The sequence below is a fragment of the Saccopteryx bilineata genome, chromosome 6 (genome assembly GCF_036850765.1).
Source record: "Saccopteryx bilineata isolate mSacBil1 chromosome 6, mSacBil1_pri_phased_curated, whole genome shotgun sequence".
Classification (NCBI taxonomy): domain Eukaryota; kingdom Metazoa; phylum Chordata; class Mammalia; order Chiroptera; family Emballonuridae; genus Saccopteryx; species Saccopteryx bilineata.
This window is the reverse complement of record NC_089495.1, coordinates 153,817,292-153,843,359: the sequence shown is the minus strand read 5'-3', so window position 1 is coordinate 153,843,359 and position 26,068 is coordinate 153,817,292. Positions and strand designations below refer to the sequence as shown.

At 43.2% G+C, this 26,068-nt stretch overlaps 2 protein-coding genes across 4 annotated transcripts in view; one reads left to right on the top strand and one right to left on the bottom strand.

The window, feature by feature from the left end:
- The window catches only part of BPTF (bromodomain PHD finger transcription factor), a 182,298-nt gene extending 171,994 nt beyond the window's left edge, over positions 1-10,304 (top strand). For 2 of the 3 annotated variants that reach the window (XM_066235079.1, XM_066235077.1), the window contains 2 exons: positions 2,923-3,109; positions 9,391-10,304. In XM_066235079.1, the coding sequence (XP_066091176.1) occupies positions 2,923-3,109; positions 9,391-9,427 (224 nt within the window). In that variant the 3' untranslated portion in view covers positions 9,428-10,304. The other variant, XM_066235078.1, reaches the window with a different exon arrangement.
- A 4,008-nt stretch (positions 10,305-14,312) lies between these two features.
- On the bottom strand, positions 14,313-19,687 carry C6H17orf58 (chromosome 6 C17orf58 homolog). The gene is made up of 4 exons (XM_066235084.1): positions 19,529-19,687; positions 16,988-17,497; positions 16,601-16,792; positions 14,313-15,258 (listed from the first exon to the last, which is right to left on the bottom strand). Exons 1-4 carry the CDS (start codon positions 19,602-19,604, stop codon positions 15,065-15,067), a joined length of 972 nt encoding a protein of 323 aa, XP_066091181.1. The 5' UTR covers positions 19,605-19,687; the 3' UTR covers positions 14,313-15,064.
- Between the last annotated feature and the right edge of the window lie 6,381 nt (positions 19,688-26,068).

Below are 26,068 nucleotides of genomic sequence, written 5' to 3'. Positions count from 1 at the left end.
CTGGTGTGCGGGGAACCCGGGTTCGATTCCCGGCCAGAGCACACAGGAGAAGCGCCCATTTTCCTTCTCCACCCCCCCCCTTCCTCTCTGTCTCTCTCTTCCCCTCCCGCAGCCAAGGCTCCATTGGGGCAAGGATGGCCCGGGCGCTGGGGATGGCTCCTTGGCCTCTGCCCCAGGCGCTGGAGTGGCTCTGGTTGTGGCAGAGCGACACCCCGGTGGGCAGAGCATCGCCCCTGGTGGGCGTGCCGGAATCCCGGTCGGGCGCATGCGGGAGCCTCTCTGACTGTCTCTCCCCGTTACCAGCTTCAGAAAAATACAAAAAAAAAAAACAAAAAAAAAAAAAACTATGAACAGGCCCTGGCTGGTTGGCTCAGTGGTAGAGCATCAGCCTGGTGTGCGGGAGTCCCGGGTTCGATTCCCAGCCAGGGTACATAGGAGAAGCGCCCATCTTCTTCTCCATCCCTCCCCCTCTCTTTCCTCTCTGTCTCTCTCTTCCCCTCCCGCAGCCAAGGCTCCATTGGAGCAAGGTTGGCCCAGGCGCTGAGGATGGCTCTATGGCCTCTGCCTCAGGTGCTAGAATGGCTCTGGTTGCGACAGAGCGACGCCCTGGATGGGCAGAGCATCGCCCCCTGGTGGGCATGCCGGGTGGATCCTGGTCAGGTGCATGCGGGAGTCTGTCTGACTGCCTCCCCGTTTCCAGCTTCAGAAAAACACAAAAAGGATAAAAAAACAACTGTGAACAAATCCCTTATGCACACTGCACATATCTTATTTTAAAGTAAAAAAACAAAACGGGAACAAATACAATATTTAAAATAAAGAACAAGTAAATTTAAATCAACAAACTGACCAGTATTTCAATGGGAACTATGGGCCTGCTTTTGGCTAATGAGATGGTCAATGTCCGGTTCCATATTTGTCACTGCTAGTTGTAACAAGTGATATGACGTGCTTCTGGAGTCGAGACACGTGCATCCTGCGTCACCAAAAGTAGTACTGTTCATGAGCAACGCCACCACATAACTGTACTCCCCTGACCACCAATGAAAGAGGTGCTCCTTCCAGAAGTGCGGCGGGAGCCGGATTAATGGCCTCAGGGGGCCACATGCAGCCCGCGGTCCGTAGTTTGGGGACCCCTGCTCTGTACTCTTGAAAACACTGATTATTATTGTTTTTCAGGGAAAATATTTTCCTTTGAAAATATTTGTTTTGACTAATATGTTTGGTATATAAATGCAGGTGTTAAAGAGTTTTAGAAAAGAAACTATAAAATTGGCTGCCACTCTTTCTCCACCTTATAGAGACAACCTCTCTGTTAATAAGTTGACATTATAATTTTCAATCTTGCCAATCTGGACAAAGAAAGTGGTTATTTGAGTTTGCATGATCTTAATAAATATTAATGTATATACTGTTTGAACATTTTCTTTTGTTTGTTTTTTTTTAATTGTTTTTTAGTGAGCGGAGGAGAGGCAGATACCTGCATGCACCCCAAGTGGGATCGACCTGGCAAGCCCACTAGGATGCAATGCTCTGCCCATCTGGGGCTGTTGATCCATTGCTCAGCAAGGGAGCCATTTTTTAGCTCTTGAGGCAGAGGCCACAGAGCCATCCTCAGTGTTCAGGGTCAACTCACTGGAACCAATTGAGCCGTGGCTGCGAGAGAGGAAGAGAGAGAGAGAGGAGGAGAGGTGGACAGGTGGACAAGCAGATAGATGGTTGCTTCTCCTGTGTGCCCTGACCTGATATTAAACCCAAGATGTCCACATGTCAGGCCAATGCTCGATTACTCATCCAGCTGGCCAGGGCCTGTTTGAACATTTTCTCTGTGGGTTTCCTATTTGTGTATTTTTTTGTCCATTTATCTTAAGATATTCCTGTAGTTGTTATTGTTATTTAAGGGCTATCTGTATGGTAAGGACATATAAATGTTTTATAGTGATTTTGATCTGGCCATATGATAGTTTTTAACATTTTTGGATTCAAACTTATTAAGCATTAGAAAATCTACCTCTAGAGTCGTGCCCTTAGTCTTTTTCCCTGCCTAAGTTTGTCAGTACTCTTTTAAGTTATACTTATATAGTAGGAATCCTGAAATGTCTAAGCACTACTCACATACTTTATTAAAACAGTCAGGCTGTAATTACCCAGCACTTAAGTACAAGAATGATAATAGCCTGGTGTGATGTGTTAAGTGTTTACTTTTTCACTACCCACACAGATTAGATGTGCCCAGGTCATGCTTGGAATAATAATCCGTCGGACTCGTAGGTGCACTTTGACAGTTGCCCTTGTTTGCGTGTTTACCTGCCAGTACAGATGGGAACTTCCAGAGGCATGCGTGCGTGGGTGTGAACATGGAACATAAAATTTGCTGTTTTAACTGTTTATATGCACAATTTAGTGATTAGTTACATTTATAATGTTTTTGTTTTTGTTTTTTTTACGTTTATAATGTTTTGTGTTTTAGTAATTTTTATGGTTTTCAGTTTTGCCCTAAACACCTAAATTATTTCAGTTTATAATGTGAGGTAGAATTTTTCCTTCAGATATATAGTTAGTTTCCCCAACCCAATTTTTTTTATGAATTCTTTCTTCCTCTACTTATTTGAAATGACATCCTCAACATATATGAAATTCTCATGCTTACTATAGTTAGGGATGTTCCTGTTTTGGATTCTGTCCCATTAATGTTTGTGTCATCCTACATAGTGCCAGACTATTCATTATCACAGCTTTGTAATAGTTTTACTGTCTGATGGATTAAATTTTCTCTCGTTGCTTTTGTTTTTCACATGTTTCTTAGATAGTCTTGAACGTCTGTTTTTTGACTGAACTTCTTGTTAGTCAGGACTGTGGAGCCATATTCACATTGGAATAACCTTAAAGCTTTGAAAACGTTTTACATTTCATGTTTTTAAGATCTGGCCACCATGGAAGAAAGAATACAAAGACGATATTATGAAAAACTGACGGAATTTGTGGCAGATATGACCAAAATTTTTGATAACTGTCGTTACTACAATCCAAGTGACTCCCCTTTTTACCAGTGTGCAGAAGTTCTTGAATCGTTCTTTGTACAAAAATTGAAAGGATTCAAGGCTAGCAGGTGAGCAAATGTGTTCTGTGTTCTGAATTGATTCGGCTCTTCAAACTCTGTATACTTCCTAAGGAGTCAACCAGTACAGTTTATGGTAAACTTGACCTTAAAATCAAGAATCCTTATAATAAAAGACTAGCATGATGATATACTGTCAAGGACAAGAGGACAGGCTCAATAGTAAGAAATTGATGAATCTATTTGTGATCTGCTTAGAATTAAAGTCATTTTTAAAAATAAAATATTTATCAAATGTTTACAGATTGTAGGATGCTCTCTTAAATGTGCATGCATAGATAGTGGTAAGACAGTGCTCTTATTCTTGTTTTACAGAAGTATAAAAGTGACATTCTTTTGCAAACCACTGTAATCCCAATGAAAAAAAAAATTTTTTTTTTCTGAAATGAGAAGTAGGAGGCAGACAGACTCCCACACGCGCCTGACTGAGATCCACCTAGCAAGCTCACCAGGGGGCGATGCTTGGCCCATCTGAGCCGTTGCTCCGTTGCACCTGGAGTCATTCTAGCACCTGAGGCAGAGGCCATGGAGCTGTCCTCAGCACCCGGGCCAACTTTGCTCCAGTGGAGCCTTGGCTATGGGAGGGGGAAAGAGAGACAAAGGGGAGAGAGAAGGGGAGGGGTGGAGAAGCAGATGGGCGCTTCTCCTGTGTTTTTGTGCCCTGGCCAGGAATTGAACCTGGGATATCTACAAGCCAGGCCGATGCTCTACTGCTGGGCCAACCAACCAGGGCCCTAGTGAATTTTTTTTTTAATTAAAAATTAAAATTAAAAGTGTTCTATAGGGCAGAGGAAGGGGAAGACTATGAAAGAGGAATGGAAGTACTTTCTCCTTAATTTATGTTTGCTATATCTTTTAAATCATAAAGTGTTTTCTTTTTTTGTGGGCAAAACTGTAGAGTTGAAATCCACAGATCTGTCCTTTGAACCTCGAGTACATAAAAGTCCTAAACAACTTTGCGTGATGTTCAGGAAGTTTGACTTTTGTTGCTTTTGTTTCTGACCTCACCCCTCTTCTCCAGCCCACAGCTCGCTCCCTCTCTCCCTTCCTTCCCTCCTCCTTTTTTCCAACAGATGCTTGTCTTCCATTACTGTAGTAGCTGCTGCCCCTTCATAGACCCTGAGATGTATTATTCATTGTTTCCCCTTCAGCAACCCAGAGCTTGACTGTCCCTATTCAGTTGGGTAGAACTTGCCTGGTTTGGGACCTGAGAATTTTCTAATGAACTCCTGAGGTCCTCTGTATATCAGTGTATGAGAACAGTGCTATACATAGTAATTTTCCTTCAAAGTCTATAGGGGTGTTTTTTGTCTCTCTCCTTTTCCTGGAGCAAGTTATATCAAGAACTGCATTGTTGAGTCAGTTTACATAAAATAAATGTGAAGTACAGCCCAGCTAAAGTATAAAATTACCTTCTCGGCCAAGGAACCAAAAGCGATAGGCAAGGGAGAAAGGAAAGCAGGTATGTAGGCACTCAGGATGTACACTGGGAACCAAGAAACTTTTCAGAATCTAAAACTTTCCCTTTTATCATCTCCTATCTATTAACCTATTTGCTATAAAAGTTAAAATGAAGAGGACTTATTCAATATGACAGAATCCCCAGGAAAATAATAATAAAAGGAATAAAATGGGACAAACTCAGCATAGTGAAAACAATATGTTAAAGTTAGTTAGCCAATGAGATTTCAACAGATTTGGGAAGACAGAAAACACAAGGAAGAGGATCAGTGGATGAAGCCAGGAAGCCACAGACCAGAGAGACTTCAGCCTGGAGATTCTGGAATCGGACAGAAGGCAGGAAAGAAGGAAAAGCGGGGGCGGGGGTTAACTGAAGATTAGATGCTTTACAACTTGTGATGGGATTTTGTCTCGATAAACAAACCTCATCATAAACCAAAAATATGGTTAAGTCAAAATGCATTTAATACACCTAATCTACTGAACATCATAGCTTAGCCTCACCTGTTCAAACAGTGCACAACCTTTTGCACAATGGAAAGTTAAAAAACTAAGTTGAACCATTGTAAGTTGGGGCCATCTGTATTTGAGTTAGTCACCTTTTCCTAACTCCTGTGTACAGACCTGTGTAGGAAGCCCGAGGAACTGGGAGACCACGGGATTTTTCTTTAAAGAAATGGAATAAACTGTAGAGAACCAGAGTAAACAGAAGACAATTGGACCACTATTAAAGGCTCCCCAGTTCCCTCATTATAAGTGACTGTCATATTTAGCATTGCCTGAGGCATTATTTTTGTTTAGATGTGGGAAGTGGTACTCGCATCTCTGTATAAGTAGAGACCAGAAACGGTGCTAAACACCCTACAATGCAGGGGACAGCCCCCACAGGAAAGAGTTATCCAGCCCCAGAATGTCAGTAGTGAGCTTGAAAAACCACAATCTAAAGCAAATCCTGCCAGTCAGCCCTATACTCGTACACAGCTCTCGCGCCTGTCTTGTCCATTAATGGATTCTTACCTGGAAACAGACAGCCAGGTAAGGAAGAAGAGCCTGCAGTGTGAAAGAGGAAGGTCAAGGTATAGCAGAGAAGTAGATCTCAGAAAAAATGAGGGGAAACGTTAAACTTTTAAAAAAGAAAAACACTCTCTAAATTATGAGAGAAATTTTAGAAGATATTGCATCTACAAAATGGTGAACAGGAGCCTGACCGGGCGGTGACGCAGTGGATAGAGCATCAGACTGGGATGTGGAAGACCCAGGTTCGAGACCCTGAGGTCACCAGGTTGAGCGCGGGCTCATCTGGTTCGAGCAAAGCTCACCAGCTTGAACCCAAGGTCGCTGGCTCCAGCAAGGGGTTACTCAGTCTGCTGAAGGCCCGTGGTCAAGGCACATATGAGAAAGCAATCAATGAACAACTCTGGTGTTGCAGTGCGCAACGAAAAACTAATGATTGATGCTTCTCATCTCTTTGTTCCTGTCTATCCCTCTCTCTGACTCTCTCTCTATCTCTGTTAAAAAAGAAAATTGCAATGACTCAAAATGGTGAACAGGATATTAGGAATAAAAAACAAATCTGAGAAAAAGGAATGATTGGAAAACATTTAAATTTATTGCAAGCAGAGAAAGTTAAAATCAAGGAACTCTCCCAGCATCAAAAACAGAAAGACAAGGAGATGAAAACTGGGAAAGAGAAGTGTTATAGAACTGTGTTTTTCAACTGCTGGTCCAGGGACCAATCTGCCAGAAATTTCAGGCCAGCCTGTGAAGAGTCGACCACCCTGGTGTTGTATGAAGATTGGAAACCCAAAGATCTTAGTCAAATTTGCTTATGCATAGGGTGATTTCTGCCTTAGCAGTCCCTGAAATAGCAGTCCCCTGTTTTCACTGGTCCCCAAGTGTAAAAGGTTGAAAGCCACTGAGTGTCCAGTATTCACTTAATGGAAATTCCAGAAAGAAACAAAGAAGACAAGAGATAATCAAAGGACAAGAGAGAAGACAAAGGATAATCAAAATCAATTTATAAGATAAATTGCCTGAGCTAATGAGAGGCACAAGACTTCAAATACATTCATTCATTCATTCAACATATGGTTGAGACTCAGCTGTGTATCAGATATTGCATACATCAGTTAATAAAAATAAAGCTCCTGCCTCCCTGTGGGGTAGGAAAGCAGGGCAGGAGGGGTATGCAGGATGACAAAGACAATTGATAATAAGCTGGCTGGAAAATGGAAAAAGTTCCACCCACCATATACATCACTATAAATTTTCCAGATGCCAAGGATGAAAGAAGCTCTTCTCAGGGATTCTAAAGAGGGTAAAACAGACACCCTGCTAAGCAACAGGAGTTAGACTGGTATCAGACTTTTCTCTCGCAACGTGGAGTGCTAGAGGAGTATGGAGAAATCCAAAAGTTTGAGGAAAAAATGATTTTCAGCCTAGAATTCTTTGTCTAGCCAAACAGTCAAGTGTAGAGACAGAATACATAAGTTAGTCATGGAAAGACTCAGGGTCTCCTTCCCATGCATCCTTCCTTAGCAAGTTATTTTTAGATGTTCAGTAGCAAAATAAGCAAATCAAGAAAACAGTATCTTGGATCCAGGAACAGGAGGTTCAAGAAAGCAATGGGAGTTACCTAACCCAGGGTGACATTTGTATAGCACACCTCTACAGCAGGCAGTTCAAATTGGACCAGGAGAGTGGAGCACTCCCTCAAGGGAAGTAGCGGATAATTTAGGAATGTAGGCAGAACCTGACCTGTGGTGGTGCAGCGGACAGAGCATCGACCTAGGATGCTGAGGTTCCAGTTGAAACCTCGAGGTCAGCAACTTGATTGCAGGGTTGCTGGTTTGAGCATGGGATCATCAAAATGATCTCCTGGTCACTGGCTTCAGCAAGGAGTCTAGCTCAGCAGGAGCCCCCAGGTCATGACATGTAGGAGAAGCAATTAATGAACAACTAGAGTGACGCAAGTACAATTGGTGTTTCCTTTCTCTCTCCCTTCCTCTCTCCCTCTAAAAAAAATGTAAGCAGAGAAAATGAAAGGCGATTAGAATCTCCATGAAAAACAAAAAGTTAAATACGAATACTGAGAATACCCACTTAGCAAAGGAGTAGATGCTACAGGAAAAAATATTTACGTAGTTATTAGTAACAAATACTACATTGATCTTCAACTTTTAGACTCAGCCTCTTGACAAAAAGCATAGAATGAGTAAATTTATAGGGAAATAAAACTTGGACTCAAGAAGGGAAGGTGAAAATGATTACCGGAGCTCACTTCTGTTTGCTGTAACAGGATCTGGAGCAATATAAAGTTGATAAAACTGGAAAGAGTATAACAGATCTGATTACCTAAGCACTGAAAGCACAGTGATTGATTCTAAGGAGCCTGTATTCAGGTTAGGTAACGACAGGACACAGGACCATAACTTACAGGCCTCACCATGCTTTTTGTTATTTACCTTCAATAATTATTCCTTCGAATAAATTTCTAAAATTGCCTTTTTTTTTTTTTTTTTTTTTTTTTTTTTAAAGAAAGGCTCTAATAGCCTTTGGTAGAAGCTGGGGGATTTGAATTGCACCCTGCTGCCAAGCTCGGGGGCAGGAGTCCTGCATGGAAGCAGCAGCAGCTGCGTGGAGAGGAGAGGCGGGTGGGAAGAATTGGGGGGTGGGGGACACTTAGGAGAGCTTGCCACCAGGATCTCATGTAGCCTTTTATAATATTTAAGTTTACATTATATTAATAACATGGGAGCTAGTTGAGAAGTTTGCTCACTTCTGCTTAAACAATATATAAATGAAGAGACATTGGGGAATTTTTGTTGATTTGTCAATTTAAGGCAAATGAAGCACATATGTGGCCAGTGTTGAAGTTTGATTTATTTAAGGATTTCCAGTATTTCCTTTGCCATATTTTCTCTTATTTTTAATTTATGATTGCCAGCATTGTTTGCAAATTATTTTCATTACTGTGCTTTGTTATAATTCATCATTTATACCATCCATGTTCTTTCTTTTCTTACAGATTGTGATATCTTTAGTCTGAATTTTTAACTGGAATCAGAACTGGATGTTGGGGTCACTCTTTCTTTTATTAAACCACGTGATTACCTAATTCAAAATTGCCCCTCCCAAAGTTCAGAGTAGTTAATATAATTTTTTAATGTAAAAAATGAAGATGTATAGTAATAAGCAGTTTGTCCTAGCAGCCATGGTGAACAATGTATTTAAGACTGTAAACTCCTGAAATGCTGTATTTATATATGCTGTTGCAGTAGAACATACTTTGACTTAGTCCTGCTAACTGTACAGTAATTTGGTTTACTAATGGAAGTTGTGAATAAAACTGTGAAACTAGAAAGGAGACTTTCTGTAGTTTAATAGAAAAATGTGATTTTAATATTATTTCTCTTAACATATTTTTTTCACACTCCCGAAATCAGTGTAAATAAGTACGAGCGTGCACGTGCGTGTACACATACACATAACACACATACACCCTTTACCACAATGGTAATGTTCTGTAAATGTCTCTATTTGTCCCTTCATCAAAATGTAACTTTTAGACAAATATATATATTTTAATATTGGCGCTTTTTTTCAGTGAATTTTCATGTTTAGTGTACAGTGAAAAATTTTAATACTAAAGTTAAAAATTTCTTACTTATTCTCATACTTTTGCTTACCAAGGGTAAATGAAAGAACATGGCTATTTCCCCCAGACAGACTGACCTTGGCATTCACATAAAGCATCATTGTTTTAAAAAATGAAGGGTGCTTAATTGTTCCCTTTTTTCTGTATTCTGTAGGTCTCATAACAACAAACTGCAGTCTACAGCTTCTTAAAGTTCAGCGTGTTAACCTAAACATAAAACACAGCAAGAATCTGGTTGTCTGAACTATTTTAAATTAAGGAGCCAGATGTTTTCAGTCAGGTTATCCTGACAAGACTTGACCTAAACTTCGTTTTTATTGGTCATAACAGTCCAATTTTATTCTTGAGACCAATTTTGTCCAACGGACAAGGGAAAAGCGAAGTCAACGACACCATTATCTTGTCAAGATCCAATGGTTTTACTATTGTGGCAGAAGCGGGAAAACTTTGTTTATTGGAAAAAAAAAAAGAAAAAAGAAAGCAAGAAAAAAAGATAATATGGGGTCAAGTGTAACCCCATGGAAATGCCACGTCTGCTCTTCAGTGAAGAAGCTGGTTTAGAGTCTCACAGAAAACTTTTGACTGTATTTATTTATTGTTGCAAAAAAGACGCTTTTTTATTGCTGCCCTCATTTGTCAGCTAATTATTTTTTCTTATACAATCCAGCCCCGGTTACATGTAATCCATTCTGTATCTTATCATGATTCCTATAGGTGAAAGTACAAGAGGACCTCTAGATGTCTTTTCTTTCTATGAAAGGAGCTGCTATGTACACATGTGCACACACACACAACTGGGAATCAACAATGAGTTTGTTGTTCATGGTAGATAAAAATTAGGCTTGCATAAAGGTTGGGCTAAGTGGTCCTGGACTACACAGACTCTGTTGCCTTGAATATAATAGTACAATTTGTCATTTACTCTGCACCATGCTAAAATGGGTAAAATCTATTTGAAGGTATCTTGTTTGTAAACATTTGTCAGATTCTAATTTTTTTCTTTTTGTATTAAAATTCAACTATGGATGTATATGAAACAAAATAAATGGAGATCATTTTTCTCCCACAGATGGTGTCTTTGAATGTGCGCTAATGATTATCTGTAAGCCTTTGAGGGAACGGGGGGGGGGGGGGGGGCTGGAAAGTCATAAAAGGCAGAAGTATCTAATGTGGGACCTACTTTGTCCAGGATAGCAGCAGCCCTTCATTTATCATTCCTAGCCCACTCATCACGTCAGAGAAAAATCTTCAGGGGTGCTAGTCCCATTGCATCAGTTGTTTGTATGAATAAGAAAGGTAATGTGACAAAACACACCTTGCCTTCATCTGGACGTTATGTGATAGCAGGCAAATTGTCAGCTACTGAGATTTTATAAAAGCCATTTTTTGAGATGACATCTTTTTTGTATTTTTTGTTTGTTGGTTGTTTTGTTTCCCACATGAGAAAGAAGTAACGTAAGCAGTGGAGGAGGATATATTTGCATGTTTTTCCTTTCAGTGTTCTAACCTTACCCTTGTATTAAGGCATTGTAATAATAGCTTCTAGATCTGCCATGGTTGGTTTATGCAGCTTTGCAAAAAAATTTTACTAGATTTTGCACTAGTTTCATATTAGTTTTGCCCCACCCAGTTCCAGAATTAGTGTTTTTAAAGTTTCCTTCTGTTTAATATCACCCTGCTATGCAAAACCTTTCCCAGACCTTAGTTTCTTAAGAGGAAGATGTTACTACGTTCCCAGTTTTTTCTTATTACAGGCTCAGGTGTACAAGTTATTCTGGGTTAATTTTATCTAAATGAAGCCCATTCTTTTTTTGTACCATAAAAATGTCACTTAAACCTCTGCTTACAAACTAGAGATTAATGCTTAATATGAAAACATGGAAACTGTTTTTGCTTAAAATATTAACATGGAAATAATCAAATATAAGTTAATTTGTCCTTTTACTTTGGAAAAATGTTACATATTGTATGCACTGTGCTGATGCAAGAATCATACATTTCAATGAATTATAAAAGTATTCTGCATCTCATCACATCACAGTATCTCTGTACTATTTATTCATATATAGAGATAGAGATATATATGGGCTTAATCATTTAAAACTTGTTGCAGCAAGAACTTTCCTACTTGTAGGCAATAGATTGCTATGTTTTTAACAGATTGTGGCAAATTCTAAACAGCGATTCTTTTTGTACGTAATAGGACATTTCATCCTAGAAAAATAAAGTAATGTTTTTGACATTGGATTTGGTGCAGTTTCTAATGAAACAGTGGTTGGTTGATATATTTTCTGTAGTTGCTGGCATTGCCAAGTTGTACAAAAAGTAAATTTTATGGGAATCCTCTGACCAGGAAGATGTTAATTTCATGTGTATTTAATATTATAAAGCCTTTTGAAATTTCTATTGCCATATAAATACACAGACATTTTATAGTTTTATCAATTACAGAATTTTAGTCTTCCAAAGGTAATTTTTGAAAAATATACATTCTTATAACACAAGTTTCAAAAGCTGCTTTTTTATGCATATTCTTTCACAAGCTTCTGCTATTCAGTAAGATACACATATTGCAGCTATTTTGCTTTCAATAATCCAAGTAGTAGAATGTACATTTGTGATACTGTTAGGCTTTTCTACCCAGTCTTTGGGCATGTAAATATATTTAATGTATATCAATAGGTTTCATCTGCCAAATTCACAATCCTTGAAACTATTTCGTGAAAAGTATTTTCATAATATTGGTAAGGCTTTTTTTCTCCTTTCCAAATTCTGCAGGATTTGATTTTAGTTAATGTCCTGCAGTGGTAGGTTTTAAAAAGTGAACTTTTAAAGAGATATTTTCTAAAGTAAAACAATTGCCTTTCTGTAGTTCAAGTGGCTTAGTGTGTTTTTTAGAGACCTGGACACTTGCTGTTGTTTATAACCTGCCTTTCTAGGATGTGCAAATAAAACTTCTTTCCCTGTTCCTGTTCATTTCTGTTAGGCAGACTCCCTGCACCTTTTGTGTTTCTGATATTCAAGAGCTAGCCCGGTGACCTTTTAAGTCTGCACACATACAGAGCTAGACAGAGCTCCATGATTATGCAGAACTCCCCCTTTTTGTGATTGAGGCCATTACCATAAGTCTCAGATTTGTAGTCCTTAAAATGAGAAGGGTGGGATCTCAGGGGAAAAGTGATGTCTTATGTAAGGACTTGGACAGAGGCAGCTGAGGAGGATTTTTAATAATTTGAAACATTCTGAGATCCTTCTACATCAGCGGTTCTCAACCTGTGGGTCGCGACCCCGGCGGGGGGGAAGTTCTGATGGCTTTAGGTGACCCCTGTGTTTTGGTCGTTCGACCCCCACCAGGGTCACAACCCACAGGTTGAGAACCGCTGTTCTAGATACTTAGAATAAGATACCAAAAAAAGACATTTCTTAGAAGATCACACCCATCCAGTTGGGACCAAATTCAATTGAAGAAGTAGGCTATATTTTTTATATGATAAAGTCCTGTTCCTGACATTGAAACTGTGCATTTTAGATGTTGGGTCTGTTAGGTGTTTGCATAGACGTGTTTGCTAACCCTTAAACATGATTTTAAATAAACAATGCCAAGCGATATCTTTGAAAGACAGTAAGAGATAGCACTGAAAAGGTTTATGTTTTATGGACCTTGCCCTACCCACTCCCCAAGAAAGTAACATTTTTCCTTTGAATTTTAGTAGCGTAACTGGAAGGAGGGTGCACTAGAGTATTTTATTGTTGGGAGACTGCTTGTGCACGGAGCCCTTTGGTCTTGGGAGCACAAATACATGTGCTGAGGAAAATCTATCAATAGGCCAAAAGGAAGAGGAACTACAATGAATTTGCTAATTAAGATTTTCCATAAAATTCAAGAGTGTACTGACTGAATATTGGAAAGGAGATTCTTTTTCACCTCTTTTGCTCACCTAGAGTTCCCAATCTTTTGCCATCTCCTGAGCCCATGCCCATGCCCATGCCCACCAATGCTCTTAGTCATCTGAGCTTCACCTGACTCATTGCAAGCCTGGTCTTAAAACGGTGGCCTTAATTTTTCCAAAAGGCTGGCCTGCTGTGTCTGCTTGGGCATATGTACTGACTGTGTGGCCTCCAGCATCACGCAGGTCACGTGGTTCTGGCATATTTTGTGTTTCCAAATCTCAGAAACTAGTGTTATCAACTCAGTCTAATCAAACCCTGACCTTCAGGTATGTGGAAGTGTTTTCTCTTTCAAACAAGACCTACTTAAAATTCTTTATGTTCTAATATCTGAGCACCCAACCAATCATTTATTTGGCCATTTTTTTAATTTCCCTACCATGTTACTGAAGATCACCACTTAGCCTTGTGATATTTAAAAATTAGGCTTTGATTTTCGTGACTGCTGTCACATTGCGTTTTTATCCTAAAACTAACCCGGAAGCTCTTCATTCACTGCATACTCAGATGCGAATAGTTCATATAGTATGATTTTTAATATGTTTGGGCAAGACTCATTTTTGGAAAATTCTCTAAAAAATTTTTTTCAGTACTGCTCTAACCATGGAATAATCATGAGAGCCTCAACTTTTATCTTTTTGCCCCATGTTTGGGACAAATAAGGTAAGCGGGTGTCTTGTCACAATCAGATACTCTATCTTAGTATCTTAGGGTACTGCTGTTTGCTTCCCTTGTGTCCCTATTGTCTTGTCTTGGTGCACTACAATGCTATCTGGCCGTTACAAAAGGCCAACTAGGCTGTTTTCTCTCTTTAATGTAGTTCCTTTTTATCTTTCTTTGGGTGGTGATCTTCAACTGTGGGTTATCAGTGTCTAGTCAGTGTTTGAGATGAACTGAGAGGAAAAAAACTGTTAATATCTTTGTGAACTCAAGTATAAAAATCAATATTAAATTTAGTGATGAAACCTTTTGTAATCCAACTGGAAAATGTGTGAAATGCACATGCTTGCATTCAACTGTCATTGAATATTGGCTCTAGGATTTGTGGAATAAGTTTGAGGGAGGCCTTCTCCCAAACCTTTGAGGCTCAGTGACACTAAAAGAAAAAAAAAACAGGTGCATCCAAGATCTGATTTCAAGGCAAGATTTACTGCTTTACAAACATGAGACTTGATCTTAATAGAAAAAAAATGACATCAGAATATGTTTAGCATTGGGATAGCTGCCAGTTCAGCCCAAAACATACAATTTTAGGAGCAAGGAGGCAGGAAAATAAACTATCTTACACTTTGGTCCATCAGAAACACTTGTCTGAATAATAATGTGCTTGAATTAAACCCTTTAGTATTCTTTAAGTGTAAAACTTTATACCTTGTCTTGGGCTCTGACCCATCTGTTTGATCAATATGACATCATACATGTCTGACTAGTGCACTTACTGTTATGTACAGAACTTAAAAATGTGATGGTATAGGTATAAAATTTGGTTTGATATGTGATATAAACTATTCAAAGTTGTATATTAAATCAAGGAAATGTTTTTTTGTGAACTATTTCTACTGAGAATGTATTTAAATTAAAATAATTAAAAATAAACAGCATGAAGCAGTGATCTGTTAATGGGACAGGTCAGTAGCTGTGTGCATAACTGGCACTAGTTGGATAACTTTGCCACCAAGCACAGACGCATACCATTTAAGAAGCATTTTGTGAATAAGGTGACAACTTCACCATTATTAGAGTCGGAACTATGCAACTAGTTCCTATAAAGGAGCCCTGTGCTCTCTTCTAAGAAATATCCTATTCATTACATGAAGATAGACCTTTCCTGTCTTGTTGATCAATTCCAAATTTCTTCTGGTCCAGCAATGCCAGGATGGTCAATTCAAACATTGGGTGTGAGCTGCACCTTGAACTTGCACAGCCCTTTTTCGGTTAAACCTTTTCACATAGCTGCTGCTGCTCGGAAGGAGTCCATCCCCTGGTCGGAGGCGCCCCCTTAGGACCTGGAGCAGAGCTGTAGGGAGCTGCCGTCTCTTATGGTAGATATGGCCCATCACAATATATCTGCTGCCTGAAAAAAATAATAACCAAAATATAAATTAATAGTGTCTTAAATGCCATGAAGTAAGAAAATGTAAGATTTTTAAGAAATGCCTAAGCTTGAGTCTAGCACAGGGGTCCTTGGGTTACAACAGCCTCTACAGACGACGTTTCGAGCTTATGACCCTCACTCCCATAAAAACTTAAAAAAATTGAGACATGAGTGTTTCTGCTTACCATTAACGTTGTGCTTATAGACTATGTGAGCAAACTAGTTTGGTTGCGCAGGATGGAAAAATAAGCAGTACATTGTATAGTATTTTTATGTCCTTTTCCTTTTTCTGTGGCTTAGTTGTGTTTTTCTGTTCTAGATTATGATTTTACAACTGTTAGGATAGGTAAGTGACTTTGGGTAGGGTGTGTTTTGACTTACACCAAAATCTGGTTACGTAACTGTCGTCTGAACGGAACTGTGTCATAACCCAAGGACCCCCTATATCAGGGGTTGGGAACCTTTTTGGCTGAGAGAGCCATGAACACATATTTTAAAATGTAATTCTGTGACAGCCATACAACAACCGGTGTACGTTAAGCATTATCCAATAAAAATTTGGTGTTGTCCTGGAGGACAGCTGTGATTGGCTCCAGCCATCTGCAACCATGAACATGAGCGGTAGGAAATGAATGGATTGTAATACATGAGAATGTTTTATATTTTTAACATTTTTTAATTAAAGATTTGTCTGCGAGCCAGATGCAGCCATCCAAAGAGCCACATCTGGCTCGCAAGCCATAGGTTCCCGACCCCTGCCCTATATACTGACTCAGACATTTAAACCTCAGACAACAGGTGGAAACAGTCTAATAGTGACCTTCAGAAGATAACCAGTTATAATCAGCCTGTAGAGTCAACATTAGAGAAGGAAGTATCTTCCTTATACAATGTATCAGTATTTCCCAGAGCACATCTCTTGAAAGACTGCAAGAAAGTATCCTGTGCCCCACCCCTCAAAAGAAGACTAATAAACTCAGTTTAAATACAGCCCCTTATGCATCCTTTCTGGCAACGATATTCCTTCGTACACTCAGTTTGTCAACGAATATTGACTGAGTGTCTGCTTGCTGCCAATTCGTGCTGTTCCCACCTTTAACTGGAGGTGTTTAGGGTGGGGCATTAATGGAGCTTAAATCCCCTGGGTCCGGGATTGATGGCGGAAATAATACCTGTCTACATTCTATTCATTTTGGAATACCCCTGCCTACCAAAGGTGTTGGGATTACCAATAGAGACCAAGCTGTGGCACCCACGTTACAAACGGTGACATTAAAGTACAGGTACATATAAAAATGGCCGGTTAGATTAGTTTCAATACCAGGTTTAAATTCTGGACAGGTTTTACTGCAAGCCGAGGAGGCTAGGGCTAAGACGTGGACTCGGAAGAAAAACCCGTCCGGAGCGATGTACAGGCGGTTCGTCTTGTACAGCCCGTCCCGGTCCACCAGCAGAGTCACCAGCTGGATCCCTGGGCGGAGCACGTCCACATCATGCACGATCCCGTTCACTGCTGCTTTCAGAGAACAAAGAGTTTGGACAAATGCATAACGTTCACTTCCTCTTTCTTTCCCCAGTGCGTGTCGAACAGATCACGACCCGGCCCCCACGGGTTGGGCCCTGCAGGACCGAGCGGGTGGGTTTCCGGGAGCGTCCGGTTCGGAAGGGCTCGCAGGCGGCACGGGAGGAGCCGCGGGGCGGGGCTCACCGAACTCGCTGGCGCAGAATGACTCGCGCTCGTCCAGGTCTGCCCCGCAGGCGCGCGCGCAGGGCTCGGCACCCGGCTCCGCGTCTCCTCGTGGGGGGCCGAGGCGCGGCGGCGGCGGCGGCGACGGCGGCGGCACAGGAGGCGGTGCGGCTGCGCGCGGGCGGTTGGGGTGAGCGGGCTCGGCCCGGGCGGCGGCGGCGACGCGCGCGGCTGGGAAGCGCAGGGCCCGGGTGCGCGAGCGGCGCAGGGAGTCCTCCGGCGCAGGCGCGCGGCGCGGCGACGCGCGGTTCTCGGCCTGCGGGAGGCGCGGGCTGGGCGGGCCGGCGGGCGCGCGCGCGGCCTCCTCCCGGAAGCCGGCCCGGTTCTCCGCGGACAGCGGGGGCTTCCGGCGCCGCGGGCCCGACCAGGCGGGAGGAGCGGCCTCGGGAACTGGCCGCGCCCGGAGCTCCGGAGTCTCCTCCGCGCTCGGACCGCCGCCTGGGTCCGCGCTCCTGTCATGCGGCAGCGAGGCTGCAGGGAGGGAAGAAGAGATACCCGGAGACTGAGCGGGAGGGCGGGCGGCGGGCCGCGGAGAAGCGGCCGGTGGGGGAAAGGAGCGGCGCCTTGGGGGCGGGAGCACATGGGGGACAGCGCCCGCCTTAGCGAGCACCTGCGGGAGCAGGGGAGCCAGGAGGCCGGGAGTGAAGAAGAGAACGGAGGGGACGGGGAAGGCGCGCCCCTGTCGTCTGGGAAGGGAGACCTCAGCTTCTGGTCCATCTTCTGGGCTCAGAGGAAGTCGGAGGTGACCGTCTCGCCCTCTAAGAACAGGCCGGCCAGGCAGATCTTTCTTACCACGTAGAAACATTTCCTTCTGTTAGAGAACCTTTCCAAATCTATAGCTTTTTTAAATGATTTGTTCTGGGACCAGACATAACTGACAACTCTAGCTGAAGAACAAACTCTTTCTGCCCTTTCTTTAATATCTATATAAACATCCGCCTCTTGGCTGTGTCCAGTTTGTTGAGAAAGTACGAGAACAAACCCCAGGGGGAGAGGTCTCATATTACAGGTTCTCCTAATTGTTTCAACGCCCTGACAACAGAACTATTTGGTTTTCCCATCCATATTTACACTGTCATCTTGGTCTCTGTAGAAGCGAGCATTTGTGAGTGGATTTTTATCTGGCTTCTTGGACACCACTTACTACTAGTAAACCACAGCTAAGAAAGATTTTTTAAAGCCTGGCTGGGAGGCAGAGGCCCCTGGTTAAGTATAAAAGCACACACATCGCTTACAATTTCCCTTCCTTGGATGATGGACAACCTCCTAAATGGTAAGGCATGCAAACAAAATTTTAAAATTATTAATTATTTTCTCCGGAGCTGCAGACAGGTTGGTGAGCAAACTTCAGCCAACTTGGAGGCTGGGCAACTTTCCATGCCCAGTTACACAATATCAGCTCCCTGTTTGCCTGGGTCCGGGTTCCCTCCAAACTGGCACAGGAACCTGTCTTTATTTTTCCCTTGCTGTTGTTTTAACGGCTGGTTTCAGGCATTTCTCTCCTCTTGCATTGACGAGCTAGATCTGCCCATTTGCAGCTCTTGCAACACTTCGTTTAAAGTGATGTATCTTGCCAAATTGACAATCTCCTTTAAAATCAGCTTTCCTTCAACAATAATAGCTGGTGATAGTTCATGTTTTTGCAAAGAGGTTGATTCTGACTCATCATGGTCAACGTTGTCCCCTACACAGCTGAATCAAGTTCTGGTAGATATCCAATTCCTGACAGTCAACTGTTGACCTCACAACCGCTTCTCTATTGATACCACCATCTGTTGTCATGGGAAAGATTGTCCGATATTTGGGGTTAAATTCCACTGAAGTCATTCCATTTCCATGTGGAAAAATAACCCACAGTAAATTGCACTGTGAGGTGTGGAAGCTATTTTCCCAGAGATAGTGAATCGGACAAAACATCCCCTAAAAAGCAAAACAAAAACACCTCCCCACAGAAAATCCCTTATTTCTGCATTCCCTCAGTAACTTATTTTCATTTCATGCATGAAACTGTGTTTTAAAGGCTCAAGTGTGGCAGGGCCATGTGCTAGGGGTGCAGTGAGAGGGGAAGAAGGTCGGATGACGGCTCCCTGCGTCTCCGGCCCCGGTGGGTGCACCAGCGCTGCGATCGCCAGCGGGACTCGGGCGCCCGCAGCCGCTGCGTCCTGCGAGCCCGGCCAACGCGGTTCCCAAAAGGCATGCTGCGACCCCTTCTGACACTTTCCCTGCTCTGTGATGGAGCAACTACTTAACATGCAGTTTTCCCCAGCCTGCCCGGCTCGCTCCAGATCATTTCAGTAGCTGAACTGGCTTCTTCCCGAAAAGGCTGCCAAGACACACAGAACCCTGGGGACACATTTTGCTCCTTACGAACATAAACGCGGACCCGGAGTCGCCCCTCTGGCAAACTCTGACCTTTTTCTCGTCCCGTGCCGTCTCTTCATCCCCCCCCCCCCCTCCGGCTCCCAGCCCCTCTCCCAGGGCTCAGCGTTTCCTCAATCTTACCTTTTCTCTCCGCCACTGGGGCTTCAGGAGATGACCCAATGATCAGACAGAGGAGCCAGAAAGCTCTAGCTGTCATTTTTGTAGACACGGTTCCCAGGCTCTAAAACTGAACCAGGGCTTTTTGCTGTTTCTCTCCCCACATCCCTTCTCCACCCCCCCCATCCCCTTCATGCTAATGAGGGGCAGCCTTTGGGGAAACGGGAATCACTCACTGGACAGACCATTGGAACAAATCAGAGCCGCAGGGATTTCTCCCACTTCCTAAGGGGGACAGCACATGGCCTCCCAAAGATGTCCCTGAAAAGTGTGTGTCCTGTGGTCTCTGCCCAAGGATGACATCAAATCCTAAACTTTAAACCCCCGTCGGTTTGTGGACTGGGCTGAGGGGCAGGAGAGGGTGGGGTGGCAAGTGGAATAAGGGTGTTAAGGGGCTGAAGGACAGGGTTGAGGAGAATAAATAGGTTTTTTCTAGATTAAGTCTACAACAAATAGACATATTAGTGCTTAAGACAGCTTGGGTTTGTGGAAGGGGGGAAATCTAAGATGACAGAATGTTCACCCCAGAAGGTGTCAGGAGTTCCAAGAGAAACAAGTGACCACATCCTAGGTTTGGTTAAACCATTTTACTGCATATACAATTTTTATATTCTAGAACCAGAAGAAAAAACGGCATCAGCAAAAACAGCTTTTCTTTTCCACCCCACCCCACCAGTTGAAATTGGTATCTAGCTGGCAGGATTCATCAAGCCATTTACCAGCCAGGTGCTAGGGGACAAAGATGAATAAAACACCTTCCCAGATCTGCAGTGAAGGCTCATTTCCTGGAGAAAGGTGAATTTTTTTTCCTTCTAAGAAAAACTCATTCGCTGCTTAGGTCTGAATTCTTGAAACAGCTCTGTATATTGGGTCTGCACTAAGGGCCCTCTTCCTCAGACTGAACAGAAACAGTATTCATCAAGGGCAGAAATAAGCTCAACATAGTAAACCCGCAGCCTTCCCAACCTGTATCTCATTTCAACAGCCTCAAATCCAAAAGGAAGGGGAAATGCATTGAGATGAAGTTATTTTATCTGAAGTATCTGAGCTGACAGTGAGTTGTAGCTGCTAAAAGAAATAACAAACTTTGGCTGCACTAATATCTTTTTTTAAATGTTAAAGATTGATTAGAGAGAGAGAGACATCAATTTGCTGTCTCATTTATGCATTCATTGGTTGATTTTTTTTTTTTTTTTTTTTTTTTAGGGAGAGAGAAGGGGATAGACAGATAGGAAGGGAGAGAAATGAGAAGCATCAGTTATCTGTTGCAGCACCTTAGTTGTTCATTGATTGCTTTCTCATATGTGCCTTGACTGGGGGGGCTACAGCAGAGCGAGTGACCCCTTGCTTAAGCCAGCGACCTTGGACTCAAGGCATTGTGACCTTGGGCTTCAAGCCAGCAACCTTTGGGCTCAAGCCAGTGGCCATGGGGTCATATATATATTATCCCATGCTCAAGCCGGTGACCCTGCACTCAAGCCGGCAGCCTCAGGGTTTCAAACCTGGATCCTCAGAGTTCCAGGCCTATGCTCTAGCCACTGTGCCACTACCTGGTCAAGCCATTGATTGATTCTTACATATGTCCTGTCCAGGGATCCATCCTGCAACCCTTGTGCACAGGGATGATGCTCTAACCAACTGAGCTGCCCAGCTAGGGCTGCTGCATTAATATCTTATGTCTCAAAAATCATCTGGGGGATCATGTTTTTCAGAAAGACACTGGAAAGCTAGAAGGAGAACAATGGGGTGATGAGAGGGCTGGATTTCATTATGTTCAAGGTCTTTTTGAAGGAACCAAGGATAGGGTGCCTAGACACACACAAAAAATTGTGTTTTATGAAAGAACCTGTAAGTTGAAGTTACAAAATGACAGGTTTAACTTCAGTTTAAGAAAGAACATTTTAACAACCAAGAAAGCAGACTGCTTTGAAGGGTTGTGACAATGAGCTCCTGGCCATTGGGGGCATCCAAAGAAAACATTATTCAGGACCACTGTAGAATGGTTCCTGAATTAGGTGTATTGTGTTTTGAGGGATACAGTGAGGTAAATATGTTCCTCTAGAGAGGATCTGTCTAGTCACAGGTTGACAGTATGTTGGAGGGGGTCACTATCTTCTGTAGCCTGGTTCTCAGCTTTCCTCAGCTTGAAACTCAGAATATGTCAATGGATCAGATTCATGGGTTGACTCGTGTTAACCAAACTCATAAAAAGCAGATGTATCAACCAGAATGTTACTTATTAATATGCAATGGAGAGGCTATACTAAAGGTGATTCAGAGATCAAATTATTAATCAGAAGGCTGTGTTTTGAGTGCTAAATTGAATTAAAGCTGAAGGTAGGCTACTCTTTCTCATTCACGTTTTAGAAGAGTACTAAATCTCTCCAGAAACTTCAGGGATTGTGTATAGCAGTTGATGTCTCCAGCCTCTGGCCAGGACCAGATAAACATTGGGATTTATGTTTTGGGGACCCAGCTTATTGATGCCCTCAGATCCCCTTCTGTCACATGCTTTTTCTTTAAGTCAAGTAGAATAAAATTAAATAGACCTAAGCTTTCACAGTTACAACCACATCTCAAATATACCTGCTGAAGATGATATTTGAGTCACCCAAATCCAGTTTGGGGTGTTTCCGAAAGTCTTCTGTTGCAGGAATGTCATGAAGACTCTGCAGCCCACACCTTGAAATGTAGAGGCAGAGACCAGCTGGCTGGCTCCCATGGACTCCTCGAGACTCCCCCAGTGGCACCAGCCTGGAAGAACTTGCCAGGGTTCAGGGCTGGCATCTGGCTTGTGGGTTCCAAACCACATGAGTGATGGGAGGCAGAAAGAGCTCAGAGACTGGTCTATGGAAGCCAGAATGCCGCTTTATTAATTAATTAGTGACAGAGATAGGGACAGACAGACAGGAATGAAGAGAGATGAGAAGCATCAATTCTTCGTTGTGGTACCTTAGTTGTTCATTGGTTGCTTGACTGGGGGACTACAGCAGACAGTAACCCTTTGCTCAAAACAATGACCTTGGGCTTCATGCCAGTGACCTTTGGGCTCAAGCCAGCGACCCCGCGCTCAAGCTGGTGAGCCTGCGCTCAAGCCAGCAACCTCCAGGTTCCAAACCTGGGTCCTCTGCATCCCAGTCCAATGCTGTATCCCAAGGGTTGGGAACCTTTTTGGCTGAGAAAGCCATGAACGCCACATATTTTAAAATGTAATTCCGTGAGAGCCATACAATGACCAGTGTACCTTACGCATTATCCAATAAAAATTTGGTGTCCCAGAGGACAGCTGTGATTGGCTCCAGCCATCCGCAACCATAAACATGAGCGGTAGGAAATGAATGGATTGTAGTACATGAGACTTTTATATTTTTAATGTTATTATTTTTTTTATTAAAGATTTGTCGGCCCTGGCCGGTTGGCTCAGCGGTAAAGCGTCGGCCTGGTGTGCGGGGGACCCAGGTTCGATTCCCGGCCAGGGCACATAGGAGAAGCGCCCATTTGCTTCTCCACCCTCCCCCCCTCCTTCCTCTCTGTCTCTCTCTTCCCCTCCCGCAGCCAAGGCTCCATTGGAGCAAAGATGGCCCGGGCACTGGGGATGGCTCCTTGGCCTCTGCCCCAGGCGCTGGAGTGGCTCTGGTCGCGGCAGAGCGACGCGCCCCGGAGGGGCAGAGCATCGCCCCCTGGTGGTCAGAGCATTACCCCTGGTGGGCGTGCCGGGTGGATCCCGGTCAGGCGCATGCGGGAGTCTGTCTGACTGTCTCTCCCCGTTTCCAGCTTCAGAAAAATACAAAAAAAAAAAAAAAAAAAAAAAAGATTTGTCTGCGAGCCAGATGCAGCCATCAAAAGAGCCACATCTGGGTCACGAGCTATAGGTTCCTGACCCCTGTTCTATCCACTGCGCAACCATCTGGTCAGGCACCCCTTTATTAATTTATGATAAGAAGTCAACTCAGAGTGCCGCCTTTTTCTCTCCTAAACTCCAAGGGCTCTTCTACTACCTCTGTAACTTTCTAAATAAAATTTCTCTTATTATTTGGGGAAAAAAATCAAGTTAGGCAGATGCACATGCTAATGTCAGCCTGGCTAGCATTCTCTTCCTATAAACAAGTCACGTGGGAGGCCAAATTATCATATTGTGCTTGGTAATATAAACCAGAGCATGAGGAGTTTGTCATATGATTGGAATGTTTAACAGTATTGGTTTCTCATAGCCTAGTGTGTCCATCTTCATAATAGGCATATATGTACATGGGTCAGGTGGCAGAATCCAAGAGCCTAACTGCCTTCCTCTTTCCTGCTCATATCTGGTATTTTGGGTGTATCTTTCTGCTTAACAAATATTTGTTGCCTGACCTGTGGTGGCGCAGTGGATAAAGCGTCGACCTGGAAATGCTGAGGTCGCCTGTTCGAAACCCTGGGCTTGCCTGGTCAAGGCACATATGGGAGTTGATGCTTCCAGCTCCTCCCCCTTCTCTCTCACTGTCTCTCTCTCCTCTCTCTCTCTCTTTCTCCTCTCTAAAAATGAATAAATAAATTAAAAAAAATTAAAAAAAAAATATTTGTTGAGTATCTACTATGTGTTGTATAAGAAAGAATTTGTGCCAGGTTCTAGCATGAAACTCCTAAAGCCCTTGGAATTTCCTAAGTGATAGAAATGTCTTTGTAATCCGTGAGCTTCCAGGGTGACACCTGAGTTTATGCTAATGAGTTGACTCTTGGAGAGACCCCTTTGATCGCTTAAGGATGGGACCTGGGGCCAGAAAGACCAATGAATCATGTAATTAGACGGTCCAGACTTTGAGCCAATTGGACCTCCGGGGAGGGGCAAGAGTCTGGAGATTGGGTTCCCTGGGCTGTCCATTATTTAAGTTATCATGCCTACTTACTGAAACCCCAGGAAAACTCAGTGGTGCTTCCTAGGTGAACATTGATACGTTGGAGGGTCATGCACCCTGCTCCATGGAGAGAGAACAAAGGAGCTATGAAATTGGACCCTGCCCGATCTCACCCTGCGTGTCTTTTCATTTGGCCAATCCTGATCAGTATTCTTTACAATAAAACTGTGAGCGTAAGTGTAGCACCTTCCGGAGTTCTGTGAGTCATTGTAGAGAACCACCAAACCTGAGGGAAACCATGAGAATCCCCAGTTTTGTAGCCAGGGGTCTGAAATGACGACAGGCTTGCTGTGGGCCAGCCCTTTAACCAGCGAGGTCTGCACTAGCTCCAGGTAGATAGAACCAGAATTGAATTGCAAGCCACTAGTTGCTATCAAAATCTTATGTACCCAGCACTGTTTTAGAAACCAGAAATACCAGCCTAACCAGTGGTTGTGCAGTGGATAGAGCATTGTCTTAGGATGTTGAGATCCCAGGTTTGGAACCCTGAGGTCACCGGCTTGAGTACAGACACATCTGGCTTGAGTGCAGAATCACCAGCTTCAGCATGAAATCGACATGATTCCATGGTCTCTGGATAGAGCCCAAAGGTCACTGGCTTGAGCTCAAGGTTGCTGGCTTGAGCAAGGGGTCACTGGCTCAGCTGAAGCCCCCATCAGTTAAGGCACATATAAGAAGCAATTAGTGAACAACTAAGATGTCGCAACTACGAATTGATGCTTCTCATCTCTCTCCTTTCCTGTCTGTATGTTTGTCTCTCTCTCTTGAAAGAAAGAAAGAAAGAGAGAGAGAAAGAAAGAAAGAAAGAGAGAGAGGGAGGGAGGGAGGGAGGGAGGGAGGGAGGGAGGAATACCAGTCATCATTCTTCAAAAAAAGTACAGGTGCTTTGGGTTTCATTAGGGTCGCATTCTAGTTCTGTTTCAGAGCCGTCCTGATGGAGCCCCAGTCGCCCCAGGTTCTTCAGACTTTCACAGGCAGCCCCTAAGTTTACTGCCACAGATACTGGGTCAGGTCCTGGGATGTTAGGACTCTCTCAGTGGCTCACAGACTACTGTGGGATATGACATCCAGTGTAGTGCTCAGTACAGTATGAAAAGCTGTACCTGGCAGAGAAAAAGGAGTGGTCAGCAGGAGGTGGAAGCCAAGTTAAGGTTGCTGGAGACATCACAAAAACTCTGATTTGAAGAATGACTGCAGCTTACCAGATTGACCAAAGAGGGCAGGCCCTCCAGGCCAAGACAGCAGCACACACAAAGGCATGGACCTGTGAGAGAGCACGTGAGTACACCTTGGCCTGCCCAGGAAGACACGGTAGCCACCCTGGGAAAGGATTCCCAGTGGAGACGGTGTTGGTGAGCCCCTACGTCCTATAGACTGATTCACCCACAGACATCCGTGAGCTCATGAGTGGTTGTGAGTAGCTGCTTTTTAATTCTTTATTTTCTTGTTACTCAACATTATAGCAATGGGAAACTTGGAAAATTAGAAAACTGTAGACGCAAGAAGTACAATATACAGGCCTGTCTCAGCCCCAACACCACCCCACAGCAATCACTGCCACATTCCCACGTTGTTCCTTCTGGGCTCTTTCTTAGGGATCAGTTTTGCA

Coding starts and splice junctions, on each gene's coding strand:
- C6H17orf58 (XM_066235084.1), bottom strand. CDS start 19,604: ATGACAGCTAGAGCTTTCTGGCTCCTCTGTCTGATCATTGGGTCATCT. Junction 17,498..19,528: donor CCCAGTGGCGGAGAGAAAAG/GTAAGATTGAGG, acceptor CCCTCCCTGCAG/CCTCGCTGCCGCATGACAGG. Junction 15,259..16,600: donor CTGTCCAGAATTTAAACCTG/GTATTGAAACTA, acceptor TATTTTTTTCAG/GCAGCAGATATATTGTGATG.